General features: G+C 36.9%; 1 protein-coding gene and 1 long non-coding RNA gene across 6 annotated transcripts in view; one reads left to right on the plus strand and one right to left on the minus strand.

The window, feature by feature from the left end:
* Positions 1-22560, plus strand: part of LOC117135549 (laccase-1) — a 30937-nt gene extending 8377 nt beyond the window's left edge. The window contains exons 3-8 of one of the 4 annotated variants that reach the window (XM_033295842.1): positions 6155-6915; positions 9768-9952; positions 10827-11022; positions 11075-11287; positions 15944-16174; positions 16237-16528. In XM_033295842.1, coding sequence (XP_033151733.1) covers positions 6155-6915; positions 9768-9952; positions 10827-11022; positions 11075-11287; positions 15944-16174; positions 16237-16385 — 1735 coding nt within the window. In that variant the 3' untranslated portion in view covers positions 16386-16528. Of the gene's footprint in view, positions 1-6154; positions 6916-9767; positions 9953-10826; positions 11023-11074; positions 11288-15943; positions 16175-16236; positions 16529-20755; positions 20952-21032; positions 21780-21890 lie in introns of those variants that run through there. The other 3 variants (XM_033295844.1, XM_033295845.1, XM_033295843.1) reach the window with 3 other exon arrangements.
* LOC117135551 lies at positions 11661-18990 on the minus strand. Of its 2 annotated transcripts, none has more exons than XR_004459041.1 (3): positions 18786-18990; positions 11812-11934; positions 11661-11749 (listed from the first exon to the last, which is right to left on the minus strand). It is a non-coding gene; the product is annotated as an uncharacterized LOC117135551 (long non-coding RNA). The 2 variants fall into 2 exon arrangements; XR_004459040.1 differs by having other exon boundaries at positions 18502-18986.
* Positions 22561-24182: the final 1622 nt, after the last annotated feature.

The raw sequence follows: 24182 nt of genomic DNA on the forward strand, positions 1-24182 counted from the left end.
CGCCAAAACTTTTGAACAGTTTTCAAATTTTTTCGCATTTTATTCCCCAGTATCTATCGATATGAAATTTCGCGTTCGCATTCACACTAGCTGTGTAACGGGGAACTGAGAGGAACTGTGTGTCTTTAGTATAGCATTGGGGAAAGGGCTGGGATATGGATAGTGGTACATTCAGTTGGTTTCTTCCGTGGGAAGGTCTAATGGGTGAGATCTTTTAAGTCTCCTTATACTTCGACTGTTGTCCAGTAGGTTTGAACGCTAGAGTGTTTGGGTTTAATTTAATATGAATATTTATTTGTGCTTAAAAGACATAATACAAGCAAAGACACTAGAATAACAATATGCGTAACGACATACAATTTTTTGGCACACGATTTTTTCGGCGTGGCTCTAGAGGAGGCTCCAGACTCTCTCGAATTTTTGTTCGAGAGCGGAGAGCGCTACAGCGAACAGCTCTTTTCTACGCATATAGTGACAGCAGACAACTGTATGTGTGCACACGTATGCTCATGCATTGTGAATTTGACAAAATATGCCCTTCAACTTAGAAGTTCTTAGACTTTAAATCTATATTAATTTCAACCAATTGGCACCATTTGAAAAATTATTATTTTGCATTGCCTTAACGTTATTATTATTTAAATATAGCATAGAAATAGTAATAGCCGAATCATAATATCACAAAATAAAGTTCAAAATGACTTTCTAGTAGAATATTTTTTTTTTTTCGCACGGGTCTCATGGCCACACCTCCCGCCCAACCGACCGATGTGCGCTGCCGTGTATCGCACGGCTCGATTCGAGAGAAGATATAGACGCGATATAAAAAAGAGAACAGGAACGAGGAAATGAATATAATGTAAAATACCTATATTAAATAATAGTGTTAGTAGGATCTAATTATGTAATAGAAAAGTTAAAATCGATTGCTTTAAGAGCGGCAGAGAGTCAAGATTACAGATAATAGGATAAAGACTATTATAGTCAGAACATAAAACTCTGTAAGGGTCATGCAACTCATAGTTAGATCTACAATGATTTAAGATAAGGGGTATATAGTTTCTAGTGAATCTACTTGGAACCGAGAAGTTATGCCGACTAAGTCGGGACTCTCAGCATCCCCACGAATAAGCTTACAAATAAAGACTGTTCCAAGCATAGTTCTACGGTTAGCTAGGGATGGTAAATTAATTAAAAGTAGTCTACTGGAATAAGGTGGTAATATATGGTTTGCATCCCAATTTAGGCGCCTAACGAAATAAATAATGTTTTTGTCAAGTAAGGGTCATCAAATTCCTTAGACCACCTTTTTATAAAACCAAGCACACCCCTGGCCTTATTGACAATATACGAAATATGGTCAGAAAATTTTAGTTTTGGGTCCAGAAGAACACCAAGATCATCAACTCGTGTTATTCTGTCCAGAGAGCACCCACTTAGAGTGTAAGTCGTGCGTATTGGGTTGGCACGACAAAAGGTCATAACTTTACACTTGGAGCCATTTAAGTCTAATATGTTATCACGGCACCATATTTGAAATCGGTCTAGATCGGATTGTAAGTCCAAATGGCAAGAAGTGTCCTTGTACTGGAGGCATAATTTAACATTGTCTGCGTACATAAGTACACGCGAATGTTTTATTATTAAGGGGAGGTCGTTAATAAATAAGGTAAAAAGAAGCGGACCAAGGTGGCTTCCTTGTGGGACACCGGATGTGACTCGGAGAATACAAGATCGAGAATTTTTAAAGAGGACTTGTTGTGTCCTGCCATTCAGATAGCTTGAAATCCAATTTAGAAGATCAACAGGGAGACCTATAAGATCAAGTTTTTTTTATTAGAAGGTAATAAGTCAAATGCTTTACTAAAATCAGTGTAGATGACATCTGTTTGAAGATTATTTTTGAAACCCTGTATTACGAAAGAAGTTAGCTCCAAGAGGTTAGTGGTTGTAGATCTGCGTTTCATAAAACCGTGTTGACACGGTGATATGATTGATCTACAAAGGTGCTGCAAATGAGGAGTGATAACATTTTCGAAAAGTTTTGGGATAGCCGACAATTTAGAGATTCCTCTGTAATTGCTTGCATCCAGTTTGCTACCTTTTTTGTGAAGAGGAATCACAAAGGACTCCTTCCATATATGAGGGAATTGTGAAGATTCCAAAGATAAGGTGAACAGTTCCAGTAGAGGCTTGCACAAGGCTTCCGCACAGAATCTGAGCACACAGCCAGGGATTCCATCGGGACCTGGCTAATAGACCGGTTTAACACGCTGAAGATCGTTAAGCAGTGAGCTTTCGTTTATAGTGGGGCAAAATATTAGATTCGACTTAGATACCGCATAAGAGTATGCCTGTTCGGAATGAGGTAAAGTTGAATATGTTGTTTGAAAAAACTTGGCGAATAGATCGGCTATTGCCTGATCCGATGTAACCATAGTGTTTTCAAAAAATAGCGAGGAAGGGTAAGAACTTGTTTTTCGCTTAGTGCTAACGAAATTATAAAACTGTTTCGGATCCTGTGCAAACTGGAACTTACAACGGTTTAAATAATTTTTGTAGCACTGAGCATTAAGCACGGTAAAGTTTAACCGAGCGCTTAAATATTTACAAAGGATGGACTTAGAACCGGTATTTTTAAATTTTATATAGAGTCTGGACTTTACATTTCTTAGGTGTGTCAACTCTTTATTAAACCAAGGAGGTTTAGAGATTGACGGATAGCACATCGGAACACAAGAGTCAAAAAATGTTTTCATTGCGGTATAAAACATATTAATGGCATCCGTCATTATGTTGCAGGACTAAAGATCGGACCAATTAAAGCCAGCTATAAAATTGTTTAGCCTCCGAAAATTTGCCTTGCGAAAACAGGGAATTCGCTTTGTTGACTTATCTGAATTTACTTTTAATACCGTACCTAAGTCGATTTCCACCTCGAAAGTAGGATGATATTGATCTTCAGGTTGAGTAAGAGGTACTACCCTGTACAGAAACACACTTTCAGGACTTTTTACAAGACATAGATCCAACAGTCGACAAAAAGAGTTTCGAATATAATTAACTTGCGACAACGATAAGTCGAGCAAGCCGTCAATAAAGTCATGTTGTGCTAAAGGAAGAAAGATATTCGAATTTTCTTCTGGGGACCACGTTGTGCCAGGTATATTAAAATCACCCAGAACTACCAATTGGTCCCTGGCAGAAAGTTTATTCAAGATGGACTGGATAGCGGACAGATGATTCTGATATTCTGGGAATTCAGAAGATGGCGGAATATACGAGCACGTAAAATAAACTGATCTGTCGGAAAAAGACAGCTTTACACATAAGAATTCCGAGTTACGGGAATCGTCCAAAAGTAACTCCTCCGACGCGAGGGTAGATCTAACCGCAATTAAGACTCCACCTCCCCGTCTGGAGGGACGGTCATACCTATATATAGTGTACATACCTGGGAAGACTTCGGAGTTAAGTATCTCCGGATTTAATTAAGTCTCTGTTACTATTATATGGGATGCAAATGAAAGACTATCACAATACAATTTGCTTAATTTGCTACGCAAGCCTCTAACATTTTGATAGGAGAGTATTTAGCTTGCGACGTGTGAAAAATTAATAAGGCTTGTTGAGTGCTTGTGTCCGCACTTCGTGCCTCAAGATATGACTTTTGCAATAAACAGTTTTCATATTTTTTTTTATTTTATAAATTTTTATTATTCAATAGACTTGGATTTCGGGAAACTAATGGCACCATCTGATCTTTTTTTTAATATTTGTAAAATACACATTAAAGTTTTTGAAATATTTTTAAAAATAATAAAAAATAAATGTTTATAAAAAAGATTATTATTGAGCAATGAACAAATGAAAGTAGTTCTTTCTCATTATTGTTTTAAATAAATAATGAATGTTATGTATATTACAAATAATTAATTATCAACATATGTATATATAAATATGTAAACGGTAGCTAATTCATTTTCGATTCGGCGATTTTATCAAACTAATTTAAAAAACTTTAAAATTATAATTGTCAGAACGTTAATTTTTAATTATTATTTTATTTCATCATATTGCTACGAAATTGGCCAAAACTCCAAACATGTAAATTCGTTTCATCGATCAGAATTGATTTCGTCCCGAAAATCGTCTTCCAGCACAAGTACGCACACATACACACGTTCTCGTCTATTGTTTTTACTCACACAAGCAAGCAAATTCTATTTTTAGATTTCTTACGCTCTCAGCGTAAGCGAGCGGAAAGAGAGCAATTTTGGCCGACACCAAAAAAGTGGCTGCATAGTGCCAAACCAATGTATGGCCGTTACGCATCTTGTTATTCTAGTGTCTTTGATACAAGATTGCCCATCAGTTTTGTTGAACAACATACCACTCCCGAAAGCAGATGAGGTAACGTACCTAGAAGTACACCTCGACAGAAGACTCACAATTCTCTCTTGTTTAAGCCTGAGTTTGTTTTGTGTGGAGTCAGTATGTAATGTGGTTTTACGTTTTTTGCTTACCGGCGGAGGTGAATTAGTAGAGGCGAGTGATCAGATGACAAATCTGGCAGACATTAAGCTCAAACCAAGCTGCGAGAAATATTTTTCGTAACTGCGAAGTCGATCAAGTCAAGCAGCTTATTGAAGTCTGATGGCCTTTTTGATTCACAAGGCGCGATCACGAGTGAGTATGTTTAGCATTGTAGTCGCCTGCTGCAATGAAGTGTAGTGGAGTTTCCGAAATATGATTCTAGTGTAGGAATTGAGGTAGCGCAAGTTTGCACTGTGAAACACCATTGGCGTTTCAATAATACTTGTAGACCATTGCTATTTTTAAGCACGTGTAGATGCGTACGATTTTTACAGTAAGGTAGTTTGCGACCTTTCTATAGTTGTCCTCCCTTTTCGTTCGAAGTTTGATTTTATTACCTAATAGTATCTCTTACTAGGGAATTATATGAATGCTATCCTTTCTAATAATGCCAAGAGTATTTACCATACCGCTTGTGCTCTTCTAGCGGATATAAATTTGGGAGGCCTTATTTTTTTTGTTTGATTGTCGACGGGTTCCAATGGCACGTCCTCAGCGGTATCTGCCAGCAAAGCTAATCTGTTGGTATCGGCGGGCGGGACATTTTTGATCAAGTGTTGTCGGGTATATTTTTATACCCGTTACTCGTAGACTAAACGAGTACTCGATTCATTAAAATTTATGTCACGGGCAGAAGGAAGTGATTATTCCGTCTGCCGTCCGTATGGACGTCGAGATCTCAGGAACTATAAAAGCTAGAATGTTGAGATTAGGAATACAATTTCCACAGACATAGACGAAGCGCAAGTTTGTTGATTCATGTTGCCATGCCCATTCTAACGCCAAACAAATCTCCTTTTGACACGCTCACTCGAACGAAAAAATGTTTTGCTTTTTCTTCGTTTTATCTGGTTTGCCAATTTCTATCGGTATCAGAACTGCAAGGTTGCCACGTTACTCACAAAATTGGAGCCCCGATGCCACACACACCCGGGTGAGCAGAGCAAAGCCACACACTTATCAAAAAGTTTGTTGACCTATTTTGCCACGCCCACTCTAACGCCCACAAAACGCGCAAAACTGCCACGTTCACATTTTTGAAAAGTTTTTGGAAATGTTTTCATAATTTTATTAGTCTTGTAAATTTCTATAGACTTGCCAAAAATCTTTTTGCCACGCCTACTCTAACGCCCTAAAACTGCTACGCATACACTTAAAATAAGTGCTTGGATTTTTCTTCGTTTAACTGTTTGTTTGCCAATACTTATCCTTAAGGCGAAAGAAACAAATCTCCCAAAACAGACACGCAGAGTTACTAGTGTCTGATAAGCGGGGAACTCGACTATTGCATTCTCTCTTGTTGGATATTAAAATTATTATTTGTGGGTCCTCACTTGTGTTCGAAAAGTAGCTTTCATGGATTAAAAAAGTTGTATAAATTATATTATTGGATGTTATTGAAAATGTTAACTAAATGGCCAAATAATCGACTTTTGCTCCTACACTTAATATGTCTTTCATTACAATCGGGCAAGCTTAAAGTAAATCTTTAAATCTGTTCAAAACAATATATTTTTATCGGATTGACCTAATTATAATTATAATTATTTACACACAGTGCGTGCCAAGTTTGTACTCCAAACGCAACGAATACGGTTTGGAGCCACTGTCAGTGTGTCTTAGCTGATGGAGTTGAACGTGGAATTCTAACTGCGAATCGGATGATACCCGGGCCAAGCATTCAAGTGTGTGAAAACGACAAAGTCGTTATTGATGTGGAGAACCATATGGAGGGAATGGAAGTAACTATACACTGGCACGGTATATGGCAACGTGGATCGCAGTATTATGATGGGGTGCCCTTCGTCACTCAGTGCCCCATTCAGCAGGGTAATACCTTCCGTTATCAGTGGACAGGAAACGCCGGAACACATTTTTGGCATGCTCATACCGGTCTACAGAAACTAGATGGACTCTACGGCAGCGTCGTGGTTCGGCAGCCACCATCAAGGGACCCTAACTCCCATTTATATGATTTTGATTTAACAACACATATAATGCTTATCAGTGATTGGTTGCATGAAGATGCGGCAGAGCGCTATCCTGGACGTTTGGCTGTTAACACAGGCCAAGATCCGGAGTCTATGTTGATTAACGGAAAAGGCCAGTTTCGCGACCCAAACACTGGATTTATGACTAATACTCCATTAGAAATATTCACAATTACGCCAGGACGTCGTTACCGCTTTCGAATGATAAATGCATTTGCTTCAGTCTGTCCAGCACAGGTAACGATTGAGGGTCACGGCATGACGGTTATAGCCACCGATGGTGAGCCTGTGCATCCTGTTGATGTAAATACAATCATTTCCTTTTCAGGTAAGTTGCTTTTTTATTAAAAAGATATTTTCAAATTTCTATACTGATTTCTAGGTAGTGACTATTTTAAAAGTGATTACTTTATTATCATCCGATTATTTTATTATCATTATCATTATGTTAGGCAAAAATCATGAACTTAGAAATAAATAGCTAGTGAAATTTACTTCCCACCATCTGTCATTACGTTTGAAATCTGTCAAGCTTTTCATAATTTGAATATGTTTTACAAAACTCAAACTCCACGAAAATTTTTAGAAACCACTTTTACATTGCCATGAAACTTGGGTATCTTCGATTTTCAATATTTGGTTTTGGTATGAAACTTGCAGAGATTTAAAAAGTTTTACATTAGGAATACGATTATAGGTTTACTCCAACTCTCTTACTACAATTGAAAGTTAAGCTAGGGGACTGCAGCCTCACTATTTTCTTTTTCTGCACTTGAACTTCTCGATCGACCTGGTTCTCTGACTGTGTACAATCGAATAGCTTCGGGGCAGAGTGATTATTTCGGTCACCTGCCCTAGTCATTATTTTAGTTATAGCCTGGTACAAACAAATAGTGTTATGTCTATGGATGGTCACCCCTCAGATTTTCATCGAAAAACGAGCATCAATCCGCTACCCAAACCTATGACAACCTTTTTATACCTTCGACTGCATAATATTAAAAACCTTTCTGAAGCAGAACTTCTCGAAAGACCTGACCGGCGTATTGCGACGGCCAGAAAAACCTAGTTGAATAGTATTATTAACAAGGGAGAATGCTATAGTCAAGTTCCCGGACTATCAGATACCCTTTACTCCGATGGAAGTGTGAACGAGAAATGTACATTTTTTTAATATCGGTAGAAATTGGGAAAAAAATATTAAAATGAAAGAAAAATTAAAAAGTATGAACGTTTTTTGCAGATTTATAGAAATTTACAAAACTAGTAAAAACATAAAAAAAATATCGAAACATTGTGGGGTGTGGGCGTGGCTGCTTATGCGCTTATGCTTAATCTCAATCTTCTAGCTTTTATAGTTCCTGAGATCTCGACGTTCATACGGATACCCTACATTCACTCGACTTAGAAAATTTCAAAATTCAGCTTTCCACTTCCAGTCAAAAACGTTAAGTTAAGCAGCCTGCTGGTTATTACCAAGATAGTGCTGATATATCAGAAGAATGACAATGAAGACAAGCTATAGCCAATGAACACAAATACTAATCGCTTGAGACAATTACTTATGCACGAGTGCTTCGTGCTTACATGTGACAAATATATAAAACCGGACCATAATTCAATATGCCCAAAGGTTATATACTATTCGAATGTTGTTCCAACATACAATATTTTACAATAATAATTGGTCGCCTTGCATTTCAAAGAATTTGAAATATTGAAATATATAATATACAAACACAGAATCCTCACTCTGGAAAAATCATATCCATATATGCCCACCGGAGACCCATGCAGTACCAATAAGGGTTCTGTGCTAATACCAATTCAGAAAAAACAACGTTTTTAAACTATACCCTGCCGTATGCACTTTCACAATATTTTTACCAAGAATACTAAAATCTCCAAAATCATAAGCGAAATAATTTTCCCCAACTGAAATGATAACACAACTTCTAGCACTCTTATTAGATCACACCTGTAATCAAAAAAACGTCATAACATATCTAAGAAGCGTCACTTTTCCCAACCAATGTACAATTCTTTAATCTTCATTAGCCTTCTTGTTATGCCTCTTAACGTTTTAAAAAACTAATTCTTGGGCATAGTTTGCCACATTCATTCCGGATCACCAATTTAGTAAACCTTTGACCAAAACAATCGCTTCACCACTGAAATTAGAAGCTTGATCACTTTTCTATAAGACCAAAACATATGCATATGAAATCTTCAATTTTATACCGATTCATTTTGCTGCGCCCCAAAAGCTGCCTAACCAGGTTTGGACATTGCGGCAGAAGTTTTGCCTAAGAACTAGTCTATATGGCAGATATACCCACGAACCAGCGACCAATGACATCTACGTTTGCTGATGATGCAGCTATATTAAGTCGTTCAAAATGTCCACTTAATAACTGGAGTGACTGATTGCATATCAGAGTAAAAATATATCACCACCAGCATAAACTTAAAATGAACTAAAAGAAAATTTAAATTCTTAATTGCGGTATTTACTCACTTGACCTCTCACTTGGAACCCTCAAATTACAAATTTCTATCGATCTTTTTCCAACGCCCTAAAACCGCGCAAAACACCAACGTCCACATGTTTTAAAAATTGTTGGACATTTTTTCATAATTTTATTAGTCTAGTAAATTTCTATCGATCTGCCAAAACATATTTTGCGACGCCTACAAACCGCCCAAAACTGATACCTCCACAGTTATGAAAATTTATTTAATTTATTCTAATTTTATTCACCAGTATCTATCAATATCCCAGACAAAAGAAGAAAAAAAAAATGATGGCGATTCCAAGTCTCAAAGATTCTGAGTATGTCTTCAATCGTGGCAAAATCGCTCTTTACCGATTTTGAAAGTTAATCGCGCTGTTGCTTGCCTTCACTTTCTTGTTGATCGTTTGTGCCATTTTTATGGCCTCTTACTATTGTATTTTTTTTTTTGTATTTTAATTTTGTCATTTGCTAGCATCTGCTCTGTCACGTCAATAACACAATGGTCACTTGTGAATCACATTACTTCTTCACCCAAAATTTTAATTTTTGACGAGAATGTGTATTAAACACTATGGCCTTTAATGGCATTATAATGATAACCACTTAAAAACATGATGCTCCTGTCTTTTGCTAACTATATTTGTTATAAACTTATACATTCAAGGTGAGCGCTACGATTTTGTTATAAGCGCCGATCAACCTGTTGGAGCTTATTGGATACAATTACGTGGACTTGGTGAGTGTGGTATTCGTAGAGCTCAACAACTGGCTATCCTGCGTTACGCTCGTGGACCTTATCAGCCAGCATCTTCGCCGCCAACGTACGATGTTGGAATACCGCAAGGAGTCGTAAGTATTTATTGGCCAAAAACTATCCTTAAATGCTGTCTGAATATTTTGAATATTTTCGAAAAGTATATATGTTTCCATATTAAAATGCATATGCAATTGGTAGTTTTTGTCTGCAATGCTACTTTTTCGGCAATCGATACTGACAAAAAGGTTTTTGATAAAATCCTTTTGAGATTTATTCTAAAATACATTCATGAGGATAGGTTTCTGAAAAAAAAATATTATATTTTGATTGTTAGTTTATTTAATTTGAAATCCGTTTGAAATGTTAAACAGGAACTTTTTATTTGTTCGGGGCTTAAATATATTTAAGCATCAGCAGCCCTCTTTAGTTTGTACGGGGTTGTAGGCATATTATATAATATCATATTAATTGTTTTATCGAAATAGGGCGCGTTAAAAAGCTTAGTAGAGCCTTTAACTTTTCTATTTATTTTTTGACATATTATTATTATATTATTTAATTATTCGATTAATTCGATGACTCACGGAATACAATTTTTTATTTGTTTTTGCAAATTCGATTTCCTTCTTATTTTCTCTGGTTAAGTGACGTTTAAAAATTAAAATATATACATAATTTAGTTAAGTGGTGCTGTGTGTATTTCAGGTGATGTTCATGGTTGTGAATATAGTATTAAAAATAGAGTATTTATAGATATACGATTTCTATACTAAAAAACCTTATATATGTATATATGTATATTATAAATAAAATCAAATTTTCTTTTTTATGTTTCTTTTAATACCCAATATGTATATTATCACCAAACCGAAAACCACTTAAACTTTGGTTAACCGCACCTGTATATAAAAACACAAAACCCGTTGTATTTTATGACCGTCCAAAACGCAATAAATAATTGCAAAGGTTATGAATCCTCTGGACGCCCAATGTAACCGTCAACGTAACGATGCCATATGCGTAAGCCAACTTAAAAACGCTCTTGAGATTGATCGTGGTATATTGGCAGAGAAGCCAGACGTAAAAATATTTTTACCTTTCCGGTTCTTTGTATACCGGGCTGAAGATCTGTTCCAGCCAAACACTTATAACAGGTTCTTAGGTACGTAGCAAAAAATATGTTTTAATATAATCACTAAGTACAAATATTTCAGTGGCACCCACCGGCGACCATGTAATTTCACTTATCGATGAAATTTCGTACCTATCGGCACCAGCGCCACTGACTTCTCAATATAATGATATAAACCCAGATCAGTTTTGTAACGGAGACAATCGTCCCGCAGATTGTGGGCCAAACTGTATGTGTACTCATAAAATAGATATTCCACTCAACGCAATTGTGGAAGTCGTTTTAGTCGATGAAGGTAAGCTGTTTTTTAAAGATATATTTTTAAACTCTTGCAAGAGGGTATACTTTTATTTATGCCCCCATAAAGCTAATATATATTCTTGATCATCCATTCTGGTCTCTCGTCGGACCCTCTCGGAGGATGTTTCCTCCTATTCTTAACTGTAATTTGAACATATTTATTTCAATAACGAAGTAAGGTTATAGTCAACAAAGAAGCATATAAGTAGCCACGTCTTTTCCGCAAAGCTATGTGCAAAAAAGACTTAGATATTCATATGCATTTTTTATTACTGCACCCTGGCTTCCGTTTTTCAACATTTTCAACAAGATTAACAAAAGTCAAACTTTTGGAAGTTCGATATTAATCGGATAAATCTAAAATATTCGTGCTTATTCTTAATTAATTTTTGAAGAATCCAAGATTTCGGCGTTCATACGGCCGGACGGAAATACGGAAATGAGTAGATCGGCTCAGCTGTTGAAAAAAATAAAAAAAATTTATAAAATCTACAAAAGATGCCGGATGCTGTCCTTTACTTTCTGTTATCCGTCTAAACAACTGTAGTTCAGAGCAGTCATGTCAGGCTCACAAGCGTCTCAGCAGGTCCGCAAGAGGGGGAAATGGTGCGCAAATCGTTATTGTCAGCCAGACAAAATTGGCTAAAAGCGGAAGAATAAGCGTCGCTCAATGCTTATTGTATTAATTACTTTAATTTATGTATTTCACACGTCGCAATCCAATACAAAATAATTTTTGAAATTTACTATGTGATATTATGTTCAGAGATTCGTCTATTACTATTTCTATGCTATTTTCATATAATTCTAACGTTATGGTAATGCAAAACATGGTGCCAAAAAAATTATACCGATTAAAAATAATACCGATTTAAAGCCTAAAAACTTGTTACTTGTCGGTAACCCGACCTTGGAGACGGAATCTCCGTTCCGGCGGGAGCGAGGGGTGAGCAAGCAGGCCCTCAGCCGCCGTTAACTAGCGACTGCAGTGCCGCTGTAAAGGTTGAGTACTTAGCTCCTACAGCATTTACTACCGCAACAAGCCAGGAGACGATGGACCACATTACCGTTCCACCGCAAAAGGCGGGAGTGAAGTCCCCAGCTGGAACCCCTTATTGGTCTTCGGACCTGATTACGGCTCTCCAGAACGAAGACCTGAAGTGCATACTCACTACGATGAATGGCAAGATAAACATCATGCTATCCTCATTTGAGACCCAACGGCACGTCATAAGAGAGACCAAGGGCGTAGTTTCTGAACTCTCAGCCCTTAAAAACAGGACTATAGAGTTTTACGAAGGGGCCACTAGCGAGCACCGCTTGATGAGCAGTGCTACCCAGACTACCCAGATGTACAAAAGCCTACCGGTGTGGACCAAGGTGAAGCCCATGCTCCCGCGCAAAACGCCTGAGGCACTGATCGTGAAGAAGACGGGTGAGGCTTCATATGCAGAGATGCTCCGGAATCTAAGATCGGAACAGAAGCAAACTGGGCAGACATGTACGTAAAATTCGGATAACTCAGCTAGGTGAATTGTTGCGTTCCCAACTATAAGAGCGATCTAGAAGCGACGCTCAAGGATTTGGTCTCTGTGTGCACGGGAGCTCAAAGAATAGCACTATCCTGCAGCGGACTGGACAAGGCTACGACAGCAGAGGAGCTCCACAGCTGCACCGTCACTCAATTCCAGGGCCTACAGTTAAATCCAGAGAATGTCAGCGGCCTTCGCAGAATGCGGGATGGGATTCAGATTGCTTCAGTGCAGATTAACGCGAACGATGCGAATGCGGTTCTACAATAGGGCACCTGAACCTTTGGATGGTCAAGGTGTAGCATAACCCAGGATGTACCGGAGATGGTAGAAGTGTCTGGGCTATGGACATCGAGCAGCGACCTGCAAGGCGACTGATAGGACAGACAGCTGTCTTAGATGCGGTGAGCGTGGCCACAAGGCAAAGGGGTGTGGTGCACTACCAAAATGCCTGATCTGCAGCAGCGTGGAATTGCATATGCGAAGCTAAAACACGTGCATATATACAGCTGCTATGCTCCGCCTAAGGACGCCCCCTACCAGCTCGAGGAGTTTCTAGGCAGTGGAATGGGGCAGCAGTGTATCCAACCCCAGAGGCCGAGTGGTAGACGCTATGAGAATACTGGACCTGATACTGCTGAACGACGGACGTTTAACAACGATAGAGGTACGTCATTTATCGACGTACCTTTATCAGCAGAGGGCTTGTGACTAACAATAACTGGATGGTCCATGACGTCGTTACGCTGACCGACCACGCTCTGATTTCCTTTAGTTTAGTTTAGACGGCAAAGAAAAGAAGCCGGGAAAGTATTGGACGATAGGAAGATCGATGAGGACCTACTGGCATATCAAACCAATTCCCTTGTAATCCCAAATGGGGAGGCATACCCCCCACGAATATGCGTGGTGGAATTCGCACACCACATTATGGACTAGATGGAATTCCTAGAGCAGTTGTTGAAGCAGTGGCGTTGGGTAGACCTAACATATTCAGGGCCACCTTAAAGCAATGTGTTTTGGACGGAATCTTACCAACAAGGTGGAAAACCCAGAAACTAGTCCTGTTGCCGAAATGCAAGGGACCAGCACATACTGCAAAGAGCTACCGCACTTTATACCTACTGGATATAGTTGGAAAACTGTTCGAATGTATACATAGGGCAAAATATATACCGAGCTTCGGTAGGGATTATACATTTTGCATGCCACCTACGGACGGTTGGTGGTATCTTTAGAAGATTTTATTTTTCTTACCGTAAGTCAAATAATAACAAAAAAAAAATTTAAAAAAAAATAAAAAATTGTTACGGCGTTACGCATCTTGTTATTCTAATGTTTTTGGTCGACTCGGCTAGATTATATATACTTTATATGTTCGGGAACTCTTCCTTTTCCCCTTTACATACTTTTCAGGAACGAATCTAGTATACCCTTTAACTCTACGAGTAAGGAGTATAATTAAACAGACTTTCCACATACATTTCTCTGACCAAATGGTTTACTAAGCAGAAACTCCAACTCACATTTGATATAAAACAAACACCCTCACTAATTACCAGAGTCTTTAATGGATGGCAACCGTCCTGGGGCTCCCCGACAACATATCCAAGAGGGAAAGTAACTCAAAGATGCATTGACAATACGAACCTTATTCTATTAAACGAAAAATCTCTCACACACCTTTCAAACACATATCGACCTCACGCATTCCTAGCCGCTCTCTCTCCAATCTGAGCCCTTCATCCCGAATGGGAAATACTTAACGACCTCCATGGTAGCGACCATTTTCCTATTATCACGACCATATTTGCAACAGCTAATACACAAAAATTCAACAGACCCTTTTTCAAACTGAAAGAAGCCTACTGGGAACATTACATCATACTTACCCAGCAAATAAACGAGAAATACACTATTTTCCAAAACGTAAACATAGAAGCCGCCCAAATCACTAGAATCGTTCTATACAGCGAAAACCTTTCCATCCCACAAACTTCACCAATCACACATCTATGCAGGGTCCTATGCATTGCATTAACGTTATTATTATTTAAATATAGCTTAGAAATAGGAATAGCCGAATCATAATATCACAAAATAAAGTTCAAAAATGACTTTCTAGTAGAATATTTGTCATTAGAGTATTTGGCTTGCAACGTGTGAAAAATTAATAAGGCTTGTTAAGTGCTTGTGTCCGCACTCGTGCCTCAAGATATGACTTTTGCAAAAAATAGTTTGCATATTTTTATTTATTTTATAAATTTTTATTACTCAATAGACTTGGATTTCTGGAAACTAATGGCACCATCTGATCTTTTTTTTTTAATATTTGTAAAATACACATTAAAGTTTTTGAAATATTTTTAAAAATAATAAAAAACAAATGTGTATAAATGCAATGCATTAAGTGCACAAATGAAAGTAGTGCTTTCTCATTTTGGTTTTTAGTAAATAATGAATGTTATGTTACACATAATTAATTATCAACATATGTATATATAAATATGTAAACGGTAGCTAATTCGACCGGCGATTTTAACAAACGAATTTAAAAAACTTAAAAATTATAATTGTTGTGGCGTGAATTTTTAATTATTATTTTATTTTATCATATTGCTATGAAATTGGCCAAAACTCCAAAAAATCGTCTTCTAGTACAAGTACGCATACATACACACGTGCTCGTCTATTGTTTTTACTCACACAAGCAAGCAAATTCTATTTTTAGATTTCTTACGCTTTCAGCGTAAGCGAGCGGACAGAGAGCAATTTTGGCCGTCACCAAAAAAGTGGCTGCATAGTGCCAAACCAATGTATGGCCGTGTTTTTGGTCCAATGGTGGAATATACAACTTAAGCATTTTCGAAAACCTTAAGTTAGAAAACATTAAAGACTATACTATACACTACAGTTAATTATTTAACTACATTGAAAATTCGAGTGTTTGAGTAATTATCATGGGATACTCATATTTACAACTAAAAATATCCCTAACGAATAATAAAAAAATGTTCATCGAAGTAGGAAACAAAACGGAAACTACAGTCGATTATATTTACACTTCTGAAAAATTACACATTTATTTTTATTAATAAGAACCTTAATTTCTTTTTCAGTTCAACAACCAAACTTGTCACATCCTTTCCATTTGCATGGTTACGGATTCAGTGTCATTGGTATTGGCCGTTCTCCTGATTCTTCAGTGAAAAAGATCAATTTAAAGCACGCTTTGGACCTAGACAGGCGGGGACTTTTACACCGTCAGTACAATTTACCGCCTACTAAGGATACAATTGCTGTACCAAATAACGGCTATGTTGTTCTGCGGTTTAGGGCTGACAATCCTGGTATGCTTCAAAAGACAAGGTGGTTTTATTTTCATTCTTATTAATACACATAACTATTTCAGGTTTCTGGCTATTCCACTGTCATTTTCTTTTCCACATTGTTATTGGCATGAACTTGATCCTGCAGGTCGGCACTAACGCTGATCTGCCACCTGTTCCACCAGGATTCCCAACATGTGGGGACCACACACCACCCATTCCAATAAATTAATATTTTACCCGACGCACACGTAAATGAACCCATATGGCGACAAATTTGAAAAAAGCAAACAGGACATACCTACTGATTAAACAGTTTGTAAACATCACTTATATGAAACCAGTTTGTATATATATATGTATATTTAAAATGCACAATGCACTGTTTTTTCTTAATAATTTTAAACACTGCCAATGTCCAATTATATATAAATAACAATATACCTTTCCTTCTATTTTCACCCAGTAGCTTACTATCAAATGTATATATTTTATTATTTGTGTGTATTTGTAGGAACCAAAAATAACAATACATTAATTTATTTTATGAAAAAGCCATTATGTATCCTTTTTATTGTTGAAAATGACTGCAAGCAACCAACCACTTCTGTTTTATTGTATACAAATTTCCTTGATGCGTATTTTTTAAAGTAGTAACATTTTCATATTTACTTGATCTTCATATACAACTATATTCAAATACATTTGCGTTCAGAGAAACAGTGTAAAATGGTTTGTATTTAACTAAGTAATAATGAAACAAAGTTTTTTCACGACTAAGCTATGCTATCGATATAATTTCTTGTAAATGTAACATTTCTGTACAAAATAAAGCTATTTTTACTAAATTTTAGGAATAATTGTAATAATTAACAATGAATATAATATGAACAAGCTACAATATTGTATTTTTTTTAATTTGGTAATATTTTCCTAAACAGATGTCTTTTTATTTTACGTTCTGTTATGCAATCTAACAAATCAACTGCCACTTACACATTTTACTGAAACTTTGTTTATTATTAAAATGTAAATACCACACATGTTTTCGCATGTAAAACAAAATGTCCTTTTGAATATTGTGACAGCAAAGTTGATTTGCATACAAGAATACCTGTCATTATGGTGCCTTATTGTTGAATCCTGGGTCCACTTAATTGGCTTTAATGTTTGTACCTTACGCCCCAAATTGTAATATCACAGTATATATTAAAATATGCTTACAATGAACAATCCCTTAATTATAAATGTACACTCAATTGTAAAATTGTTAAATATATATACAATAAAAATATATAAATGTATTTAAAAAAGGGAAAAGGATGTATTAGATTCCAGTATATATTATGTAACAGGTTATGTAAATTAAAAATATTCATGATCTGGGGACCTCCTGCACGTCTGTCTACGTGTACCTCCATATGAACATGAAGACATCAGGAACAATTAGATTAATTAAAAAAAAAATGTTCTTTAAAGTTGGAAAAATTAGGGTCTTGGTTTTTAAAATGTCAATGAAATCAATCATGAACTCAAAACGCAATAAGGTGCAACCCACCATTTTGAAAAATGTTATGATCATGCCAATATATCAATATGTGCGGTTATTTAGTTGGCCCAAGAACGCTACCTAAGGGAACCCCTGCTCCAATTCGATGGTCATTGGATGTAGCCGTATTGCTTCTTACTGCGAACTTCCTTTCGTAACTATGACTTGAGTAGTTTGTGGGCTTGCCAAACTCTGTCGAATGCTTGGGATACATCCACAAAAACAGGTGTGCAGTATTGACTGTTCTTGAATTATTACTGTTGCTATTCGGTTAACCTGTTTTTTGACTTTTTTGAATAGCTGGTATAATGTTGCAAGTTCTAAAGTAAGGGTTGAGTGGAGTCCGACTACTCACTACTATGAACACCTAATTAATAAATATGTAGCGCATAAAAATAATATTTTTGGCAACTTCTTAAGGCTTCATTTTTAATAATATTAGTAAAAAGCTGAACTTTTCAGGGCCGATTATCATCCTTGTTTTTAAGTGAATAGAAACGGGAACCTTTATTGCGACGTTTGTAGTCGAAAATTGTCGTAATTTTTTGATGACGTGCGCTACTAAAGTAATTGTTAACTTAAGGGTTTTCCTGTACTCATATTATATGGCAGTTCAGGAACTGTTTAATTTAATAAGTTTATTCGATATTATTTCAATACTCTATTTAATAAATTTAAATTAAATACTTTGTCTTTGGATCTTATAAAGCTAACAAACACACGGCGGGCAATATCATCAATAAATGTGCCAAAATACCAAGCTCCTCCAATTGACTTGTTTCCATTGGGCCACACTCACCCATGTGAACCAATTCCTGTTGGTGCTCTTCATACACAACAGGCACTGACTTGCACCATTGAATGCTTTACTAACTCTGATAAACTGGCATAATTTAAATGTCCATATCGATTACGCCAGAAACTTCTCTGGTTTGTATAGCGCCGAAACAAGTGCTCTTGAAAATAAACAGTGGATTTTTCTTTGCCCTTTCAACACTTCTTCTCCATCCTGGTGTGCAATAACACAGTCATTGCGAAATATTACAGTACATCCTCAAGAAACTGCACAATAAATATACATACAATTATCTGTTTTCACGACCACGTCAACTTTTCCTAGAGCTCTCATAACGTTGTTGTCTCCCAAATTTATATCTTCGACTTGCTCGATAAAATTGGTAATCGATTTCGGGTGCAACACATATGAGCTGTAGGCCCGGCTATCAAGACACCAGCTAGACGCTTCCAACTCTCGTACGTCACTAGCAGGCTTTACTGTGTATGATCTGTTCTTGTGCTCTCTCTCTTTGGCTATCGATTTTTTTCGTTTGATTTGTCTCTTTCCTCTTGCTTTTGTGTTCTCCGATTGCGACTTTGCCTTTGCCCGGAAAGCTAACTGCTAACTAAATTATGATAATGATAATAGTAATAATTATACTAATAATAATAATAATAATAATAGGTATAATAATAATTATAATAATAATAATAATAAAATTAATAATAATAATAATAATAATAATTGTATTAAGTGTTGGTATTTTGCGCTGAGAAATAGTTAGATTTGAAGATTAAGGTAATTGGCGTTTCTACAGGCTTGCAGTTTTCCATGCTAAAACGTTTCAGGACGTCTGATGCCCATGGTGAACTCTGTCTTGTCTTCACTTTGTTTAAATTCTATGCCCAAAAAATACTACTTAATCTTTCACCTGGAATTTGTTGGACAATTCATGCTTTAACTGCGACAGCTTTCGGGTGTCATTATTCGCGACTATGAGATCGTCTACGTAAAGCGATACGATAAGGATTCCGTTTTGTTCACGCTTAAGGTTAATTTCTTTGAGTTGCCTGTACAGCTTTTTGTACCCTTGCAATGGTAATGCAATGCATTGGCGTACACTCTGCTTTAGGCTAGATACAACCTTTCTTAACTAGTTAGTCTAAGTAGTATTTCTTGGAATTCAGATGGAACACTGACGTGGAGCTCTTCTTCGATATCTCCATTTAAGTAGACGCTGTTAAAATCGAAATGATGCACACTAATCCGAGTTCCGTAGCTAAGGCTACTAAAATTCTTATTGAGCTCATTCTGGACACTGGAGAGAAGGTCTCATCGTAATCAATGTCTTCGTGTAAGTCCTTTTGCGACGATCCGAGCTTTGACCTACACTCAGCTGCACGGTGGCCGACTATTCCGCAGCTGTAATATTTAAACGTAAACTTTTGATTAGTGGTTAGTTGGTTCGGTTTTTTGGGATTGTACGTCATTAATGCTCCAGGCGTTGACTCGTTTGGACTTCTGTTTCTTGCTTCATACTCGTCTAATAACTTTATTTTAAGTGCCTCCGTTGTGATTAAGGTTTCTTGAGTTTAAATCGCGATTCGAAACTGTTCGTAATCCTCTGTGATACTGTTTAGTAGCATTTAACTTCACTTATTTTGTCTACTAAATCGGAAAACTTATATGTGTGACTTCTCATATCACCGCCTGCATTCATTTTCAGTAAAATCAGGGATTTCAACAGTGTAGCTTTGCGGTCTGGTCCGGTACACTGGGATGTGTTAGGCAGCGTTTTACATATGTAAGTCGTTTGCAGTTTCGCTGTTTTTAGTATGCCTTAGTTCCGATGTCGACATGGCCAAAATGGGTCGGACTTAGCCTTTGCACCTTCGCCTAACCACTGTGCAAAGTTATCTTCGGGGTTTAAAAGTGTGCCGTTGACATACACTTTTGAAAAATGTTTATTTTTTTTTTAATATTATTATTTCCAGATCACACTTTCAGCTGACTAACGCGTATCTGATAGTCGGCGAACTCGACTATTTTTTTTTTTTTTAATTATTATTTATTAAGTTAAGAATCCGGAATATTGCATTCTTTCTTGTTAAACAAAATAATAGTTTATAAGCTTGCTTGCCTATATCGCTTAAAATTTGTTTGTTCTTTTATATGACGTTGGGACGACTCCCGCAACGACCCATTCAATTATAAACATTTTAAAATATCCCTTTTCATAAAGCCAAAGTATACTAACGAAATGATATTTTTATAGATTCTCAACCCTCTGGATGCAATTTGTGACCGTAAGCGGCCCGATGCGGTTTGCGTTTCGAATTTAAAAAATGCTAAAAAGGTCGACAAAGGCGTTTTGGTTGAACGCCCTGATGTGAAAATCTTCTTACCTTTCAGATTTTTTGTATATGAGCCCAGGGCACTTTTTATACCAAATACCTACAACAGGTTTTTAGGTATGTACTTTTGAAAAAATAATGACTATTTCAGTGACTAACAAAATATTAATATTTGAAATGGGTTATACAATATTATAGTTGTGCCTAGTGGGGATCATCTGACATCTTTGGTCGATGAAATATCATACATATCGCCACCGGCACCCCCTCTTTCACAAATTGACGACATTCCACCCGAATACTTCTGCAACGGGGACAACCGACCGCCAAATTGTGGACCAAACTGTGAATGTACACACATGGTTGATATACCACTTGGAGCTATTGTTGAAGTTGTGTTGGTTGATGAAGTGCAGCAAGTGAATCTTAGTCATCCATTTCATTTGCATGGCACAGCGTTTTATGTGGTCGGACTAGGTCGATCGCCAAATAAGTCAATAAAAAAAATTAACCTAAAGCATGCTTTGGAACTTGATCAAATGGGAATGCTTGAGCGTCATTTTTCTAAGCCCCCACTTAAGGATACCATAGCCGTTCCTAACAATGGATATGTTGTAATACGTTTTCGCGCAGATAACCCTGGTTATTGGCTTTTTCATTGTCACTTCCTTTTTCATATCGTCATAGGCATGAACCTTATCTTTCATATCGGTACTACAGCCGACCTGCCCCCAGTTCCACCACGATTTCCCACATGTGGCGACCATGTGCCGCCGGTTACATGGTACTAGTCCAGTGGTATATATATTCAATTAACATATAATTAAGATATATTTAATAACTAATTTATTGCTAAGTTAACCATTTTTTGAATATAACCAAATTGTAACATTATCACAATGCTGTTGAAAGGTAAAAATTTACTGTTTTAGGTTATTAACATTACATTTAAATAGAAGCAATAAAACTTTCTTATAAACAGAAAACATTAAGCAATGTAACTTTGTATTATTCGTTTCTAAATATTAAAATATTTTAAATATTACTAATTTATAGTCGCTTCGGACGCTGATCATCTCATATCACTTATTGATGAAGTATCTTATATATCACCACCTTCCCCGATGCTATCACAGTATAATGATATACCTCAAGAGTATTACTGTAATGGGGATAATCGGCCAGTAGATTGCGGCGAAAACTGCCAATGTACTCATAAAATAGATGTACCTCTTAATGCAATAGTTGAGGTCGTTCTGGTGGATGAAGTTCAACAGATTAATATAAGCCATCCATTTCATTTGCACGGTACATCCTTTTATGTACTAGGACTTGGGCGCTCCCCGGATAAGCAAATTCAACGAATGAACTTAAAGCATGCCCTGGAGCTTGACCAACGTGGATTGTTGGAAAGACAATATTTGAAGCCTTCCCTGAAGGATACTGTTGCTGTACCAAACAATGGATACGCAGTTTTGCGCTTTCGTGCAGATAACCCTGGATTTTGGCTTTTTCATTGTCATTTCCAATACCACATTGTAATAGGCATGAATTTGGTGTTTCAAATAGGTACTCCCAAAGACTTGCCTCCGGTACCACCTAATTTCCCTCGATGTGGCAATCATTTACCACCCATAAAGGCGTAGAGTCTATTTAAGCACCTTATTCTTAGATATTTCATATCCATAAATGAAAGCATAGGCAAGATTAAATTAGGAATTATGATTGCAGCTTCTCATCAAATAAAATCAAATTGGAAGATTAATATATGTTTTAAGGAAGGCGATGAGAAATCACATATTTGGCACTGTTGGATTAATTAATAAATAAATCGTGGTAGATATTAGATTAAATTGTAGTTTGGTGGTAGCCAAGTAAGCCCACTAGCAAGTATGTGAGACTATGAAATCGTGCAAGTGATGTAGCGGTACCACTAAGATGATGCAGTGAATTATAAAAAAATAGAATGAAAGATAAATATGCTTCTAAAATAGCAAAACAAAAACGATTTTAACGAGTTCCAAATATTAATAAATGGTTAAGCGCTATCATTTTAGCATTCTCTGGAATTACAAGCAATAACAATAGGAAAATCTAAAACACGTAGTTATCTCAACGGAAAAGTTAAATAAGGCTTACGATTTTTATCTATATACCATCGAAGCTTAAAGCACTTGAAGAAGCTGTAACACAGGTCTAAGCTCATCTTCCCCGAACCACTGAATTCCTAAGAAGAAAATACGTAATGCATAAGAAAACGAAATTGAACGAAATCATAGGAGAAGCGACGACTTGTCGGCAAACTTATTTAAAGCAAACTAAAACGCAATGCATCCCAATCGAAGAACCGTCGTTCAAAACACCACTATTATCGACAAAGCTATTATAATAGTTTAAAAAGAAATAAAAAGCCAATTTATTTGTAGCGATTTTGAACGATTCTGTTTAATTGGTTTAAACGAAATTTAGCACCGATGCGCGCATGCATAGGTTACGAAAGTGAATGACAATGAGCGACTTAATTGCAGAGCGAACAACAGAACGATAAGCCAAATGTGCCGGTGCAAGAGTACTAGAAAGAGTGAGAGCGCGTGAGCGGCGATGGCGAGCTTAGATGCTTTTGCAGCTTCCTTGCCTAGTTAACGAAGACACTGCTGTACAGGTGAGGTGCCGTAAAGTTTAACTCTGTCTCTATTTGTTTAAGCGTCGTAAAACGGTCGATAGTCACGACGTCCGGCCTTGGGAGCTCTGGGGAGTGTTGTGAATTCAGTGCGAAGGGACAGAGACCCTGAGGCTAGGCTTCTAATATTGATGCTGGCGGAAGGCCTAAATGTCTCCGATCCAGTACCTTGAGAAGTCTAAGAGTCCCGAAAGGCGCGAAAGTCTCCAAGTTAGTTAAGTACTGCAATAAGTCTGTGAAGCTCAAAACCTTACATTCCAGCGTCAGCGGGCCGAGCAAGTGTGGTGCGTCCAGCGGTCGCGCTTATATAGGTTCTGGCGCGATCAAGAGTGACCGTTCAGTTTTTGCCCACACCGATTGTAATCGGCGGTAAAATGGTTAGTGTGACATTGGTCTTTTAATTTCGGTTTCTCAATTTGCCTGCTTACTGCTTAGTTATACATGGTACATCTATGAGCACATATTCCTTACGTCAGAAGGTTAATGTTGAAAGTAACATAAATGTTACTTTAATGTTAATTAATTCATTCGTTCATTACATTACAATGACTGAACCAAGATTTATGTTCTCAGTATCCCATTAAATATGTTTAAAATGTCGATAGAAAAATCGATAGAAATTTACAAGACTAATAAAAATATGAAAAACTATCAAAAACTATCTAGCT

The sequence above is a fragment of the Drosophila mauritiana genome, chromosome 2R, assembly GCF_004382145.1.
Source record: "Drosophila mauritiana strain mau12 chromosome 2R, ASM438214v1, whole genome shotgun sequence".
Classification (NCBI taxonomy): domain Eukaryota; kingdom Metazoa; phylum Arthropoda; class Insecta; order Diptera; family Drosophilidae; genus Drosophila; species Drosophila mauritiana.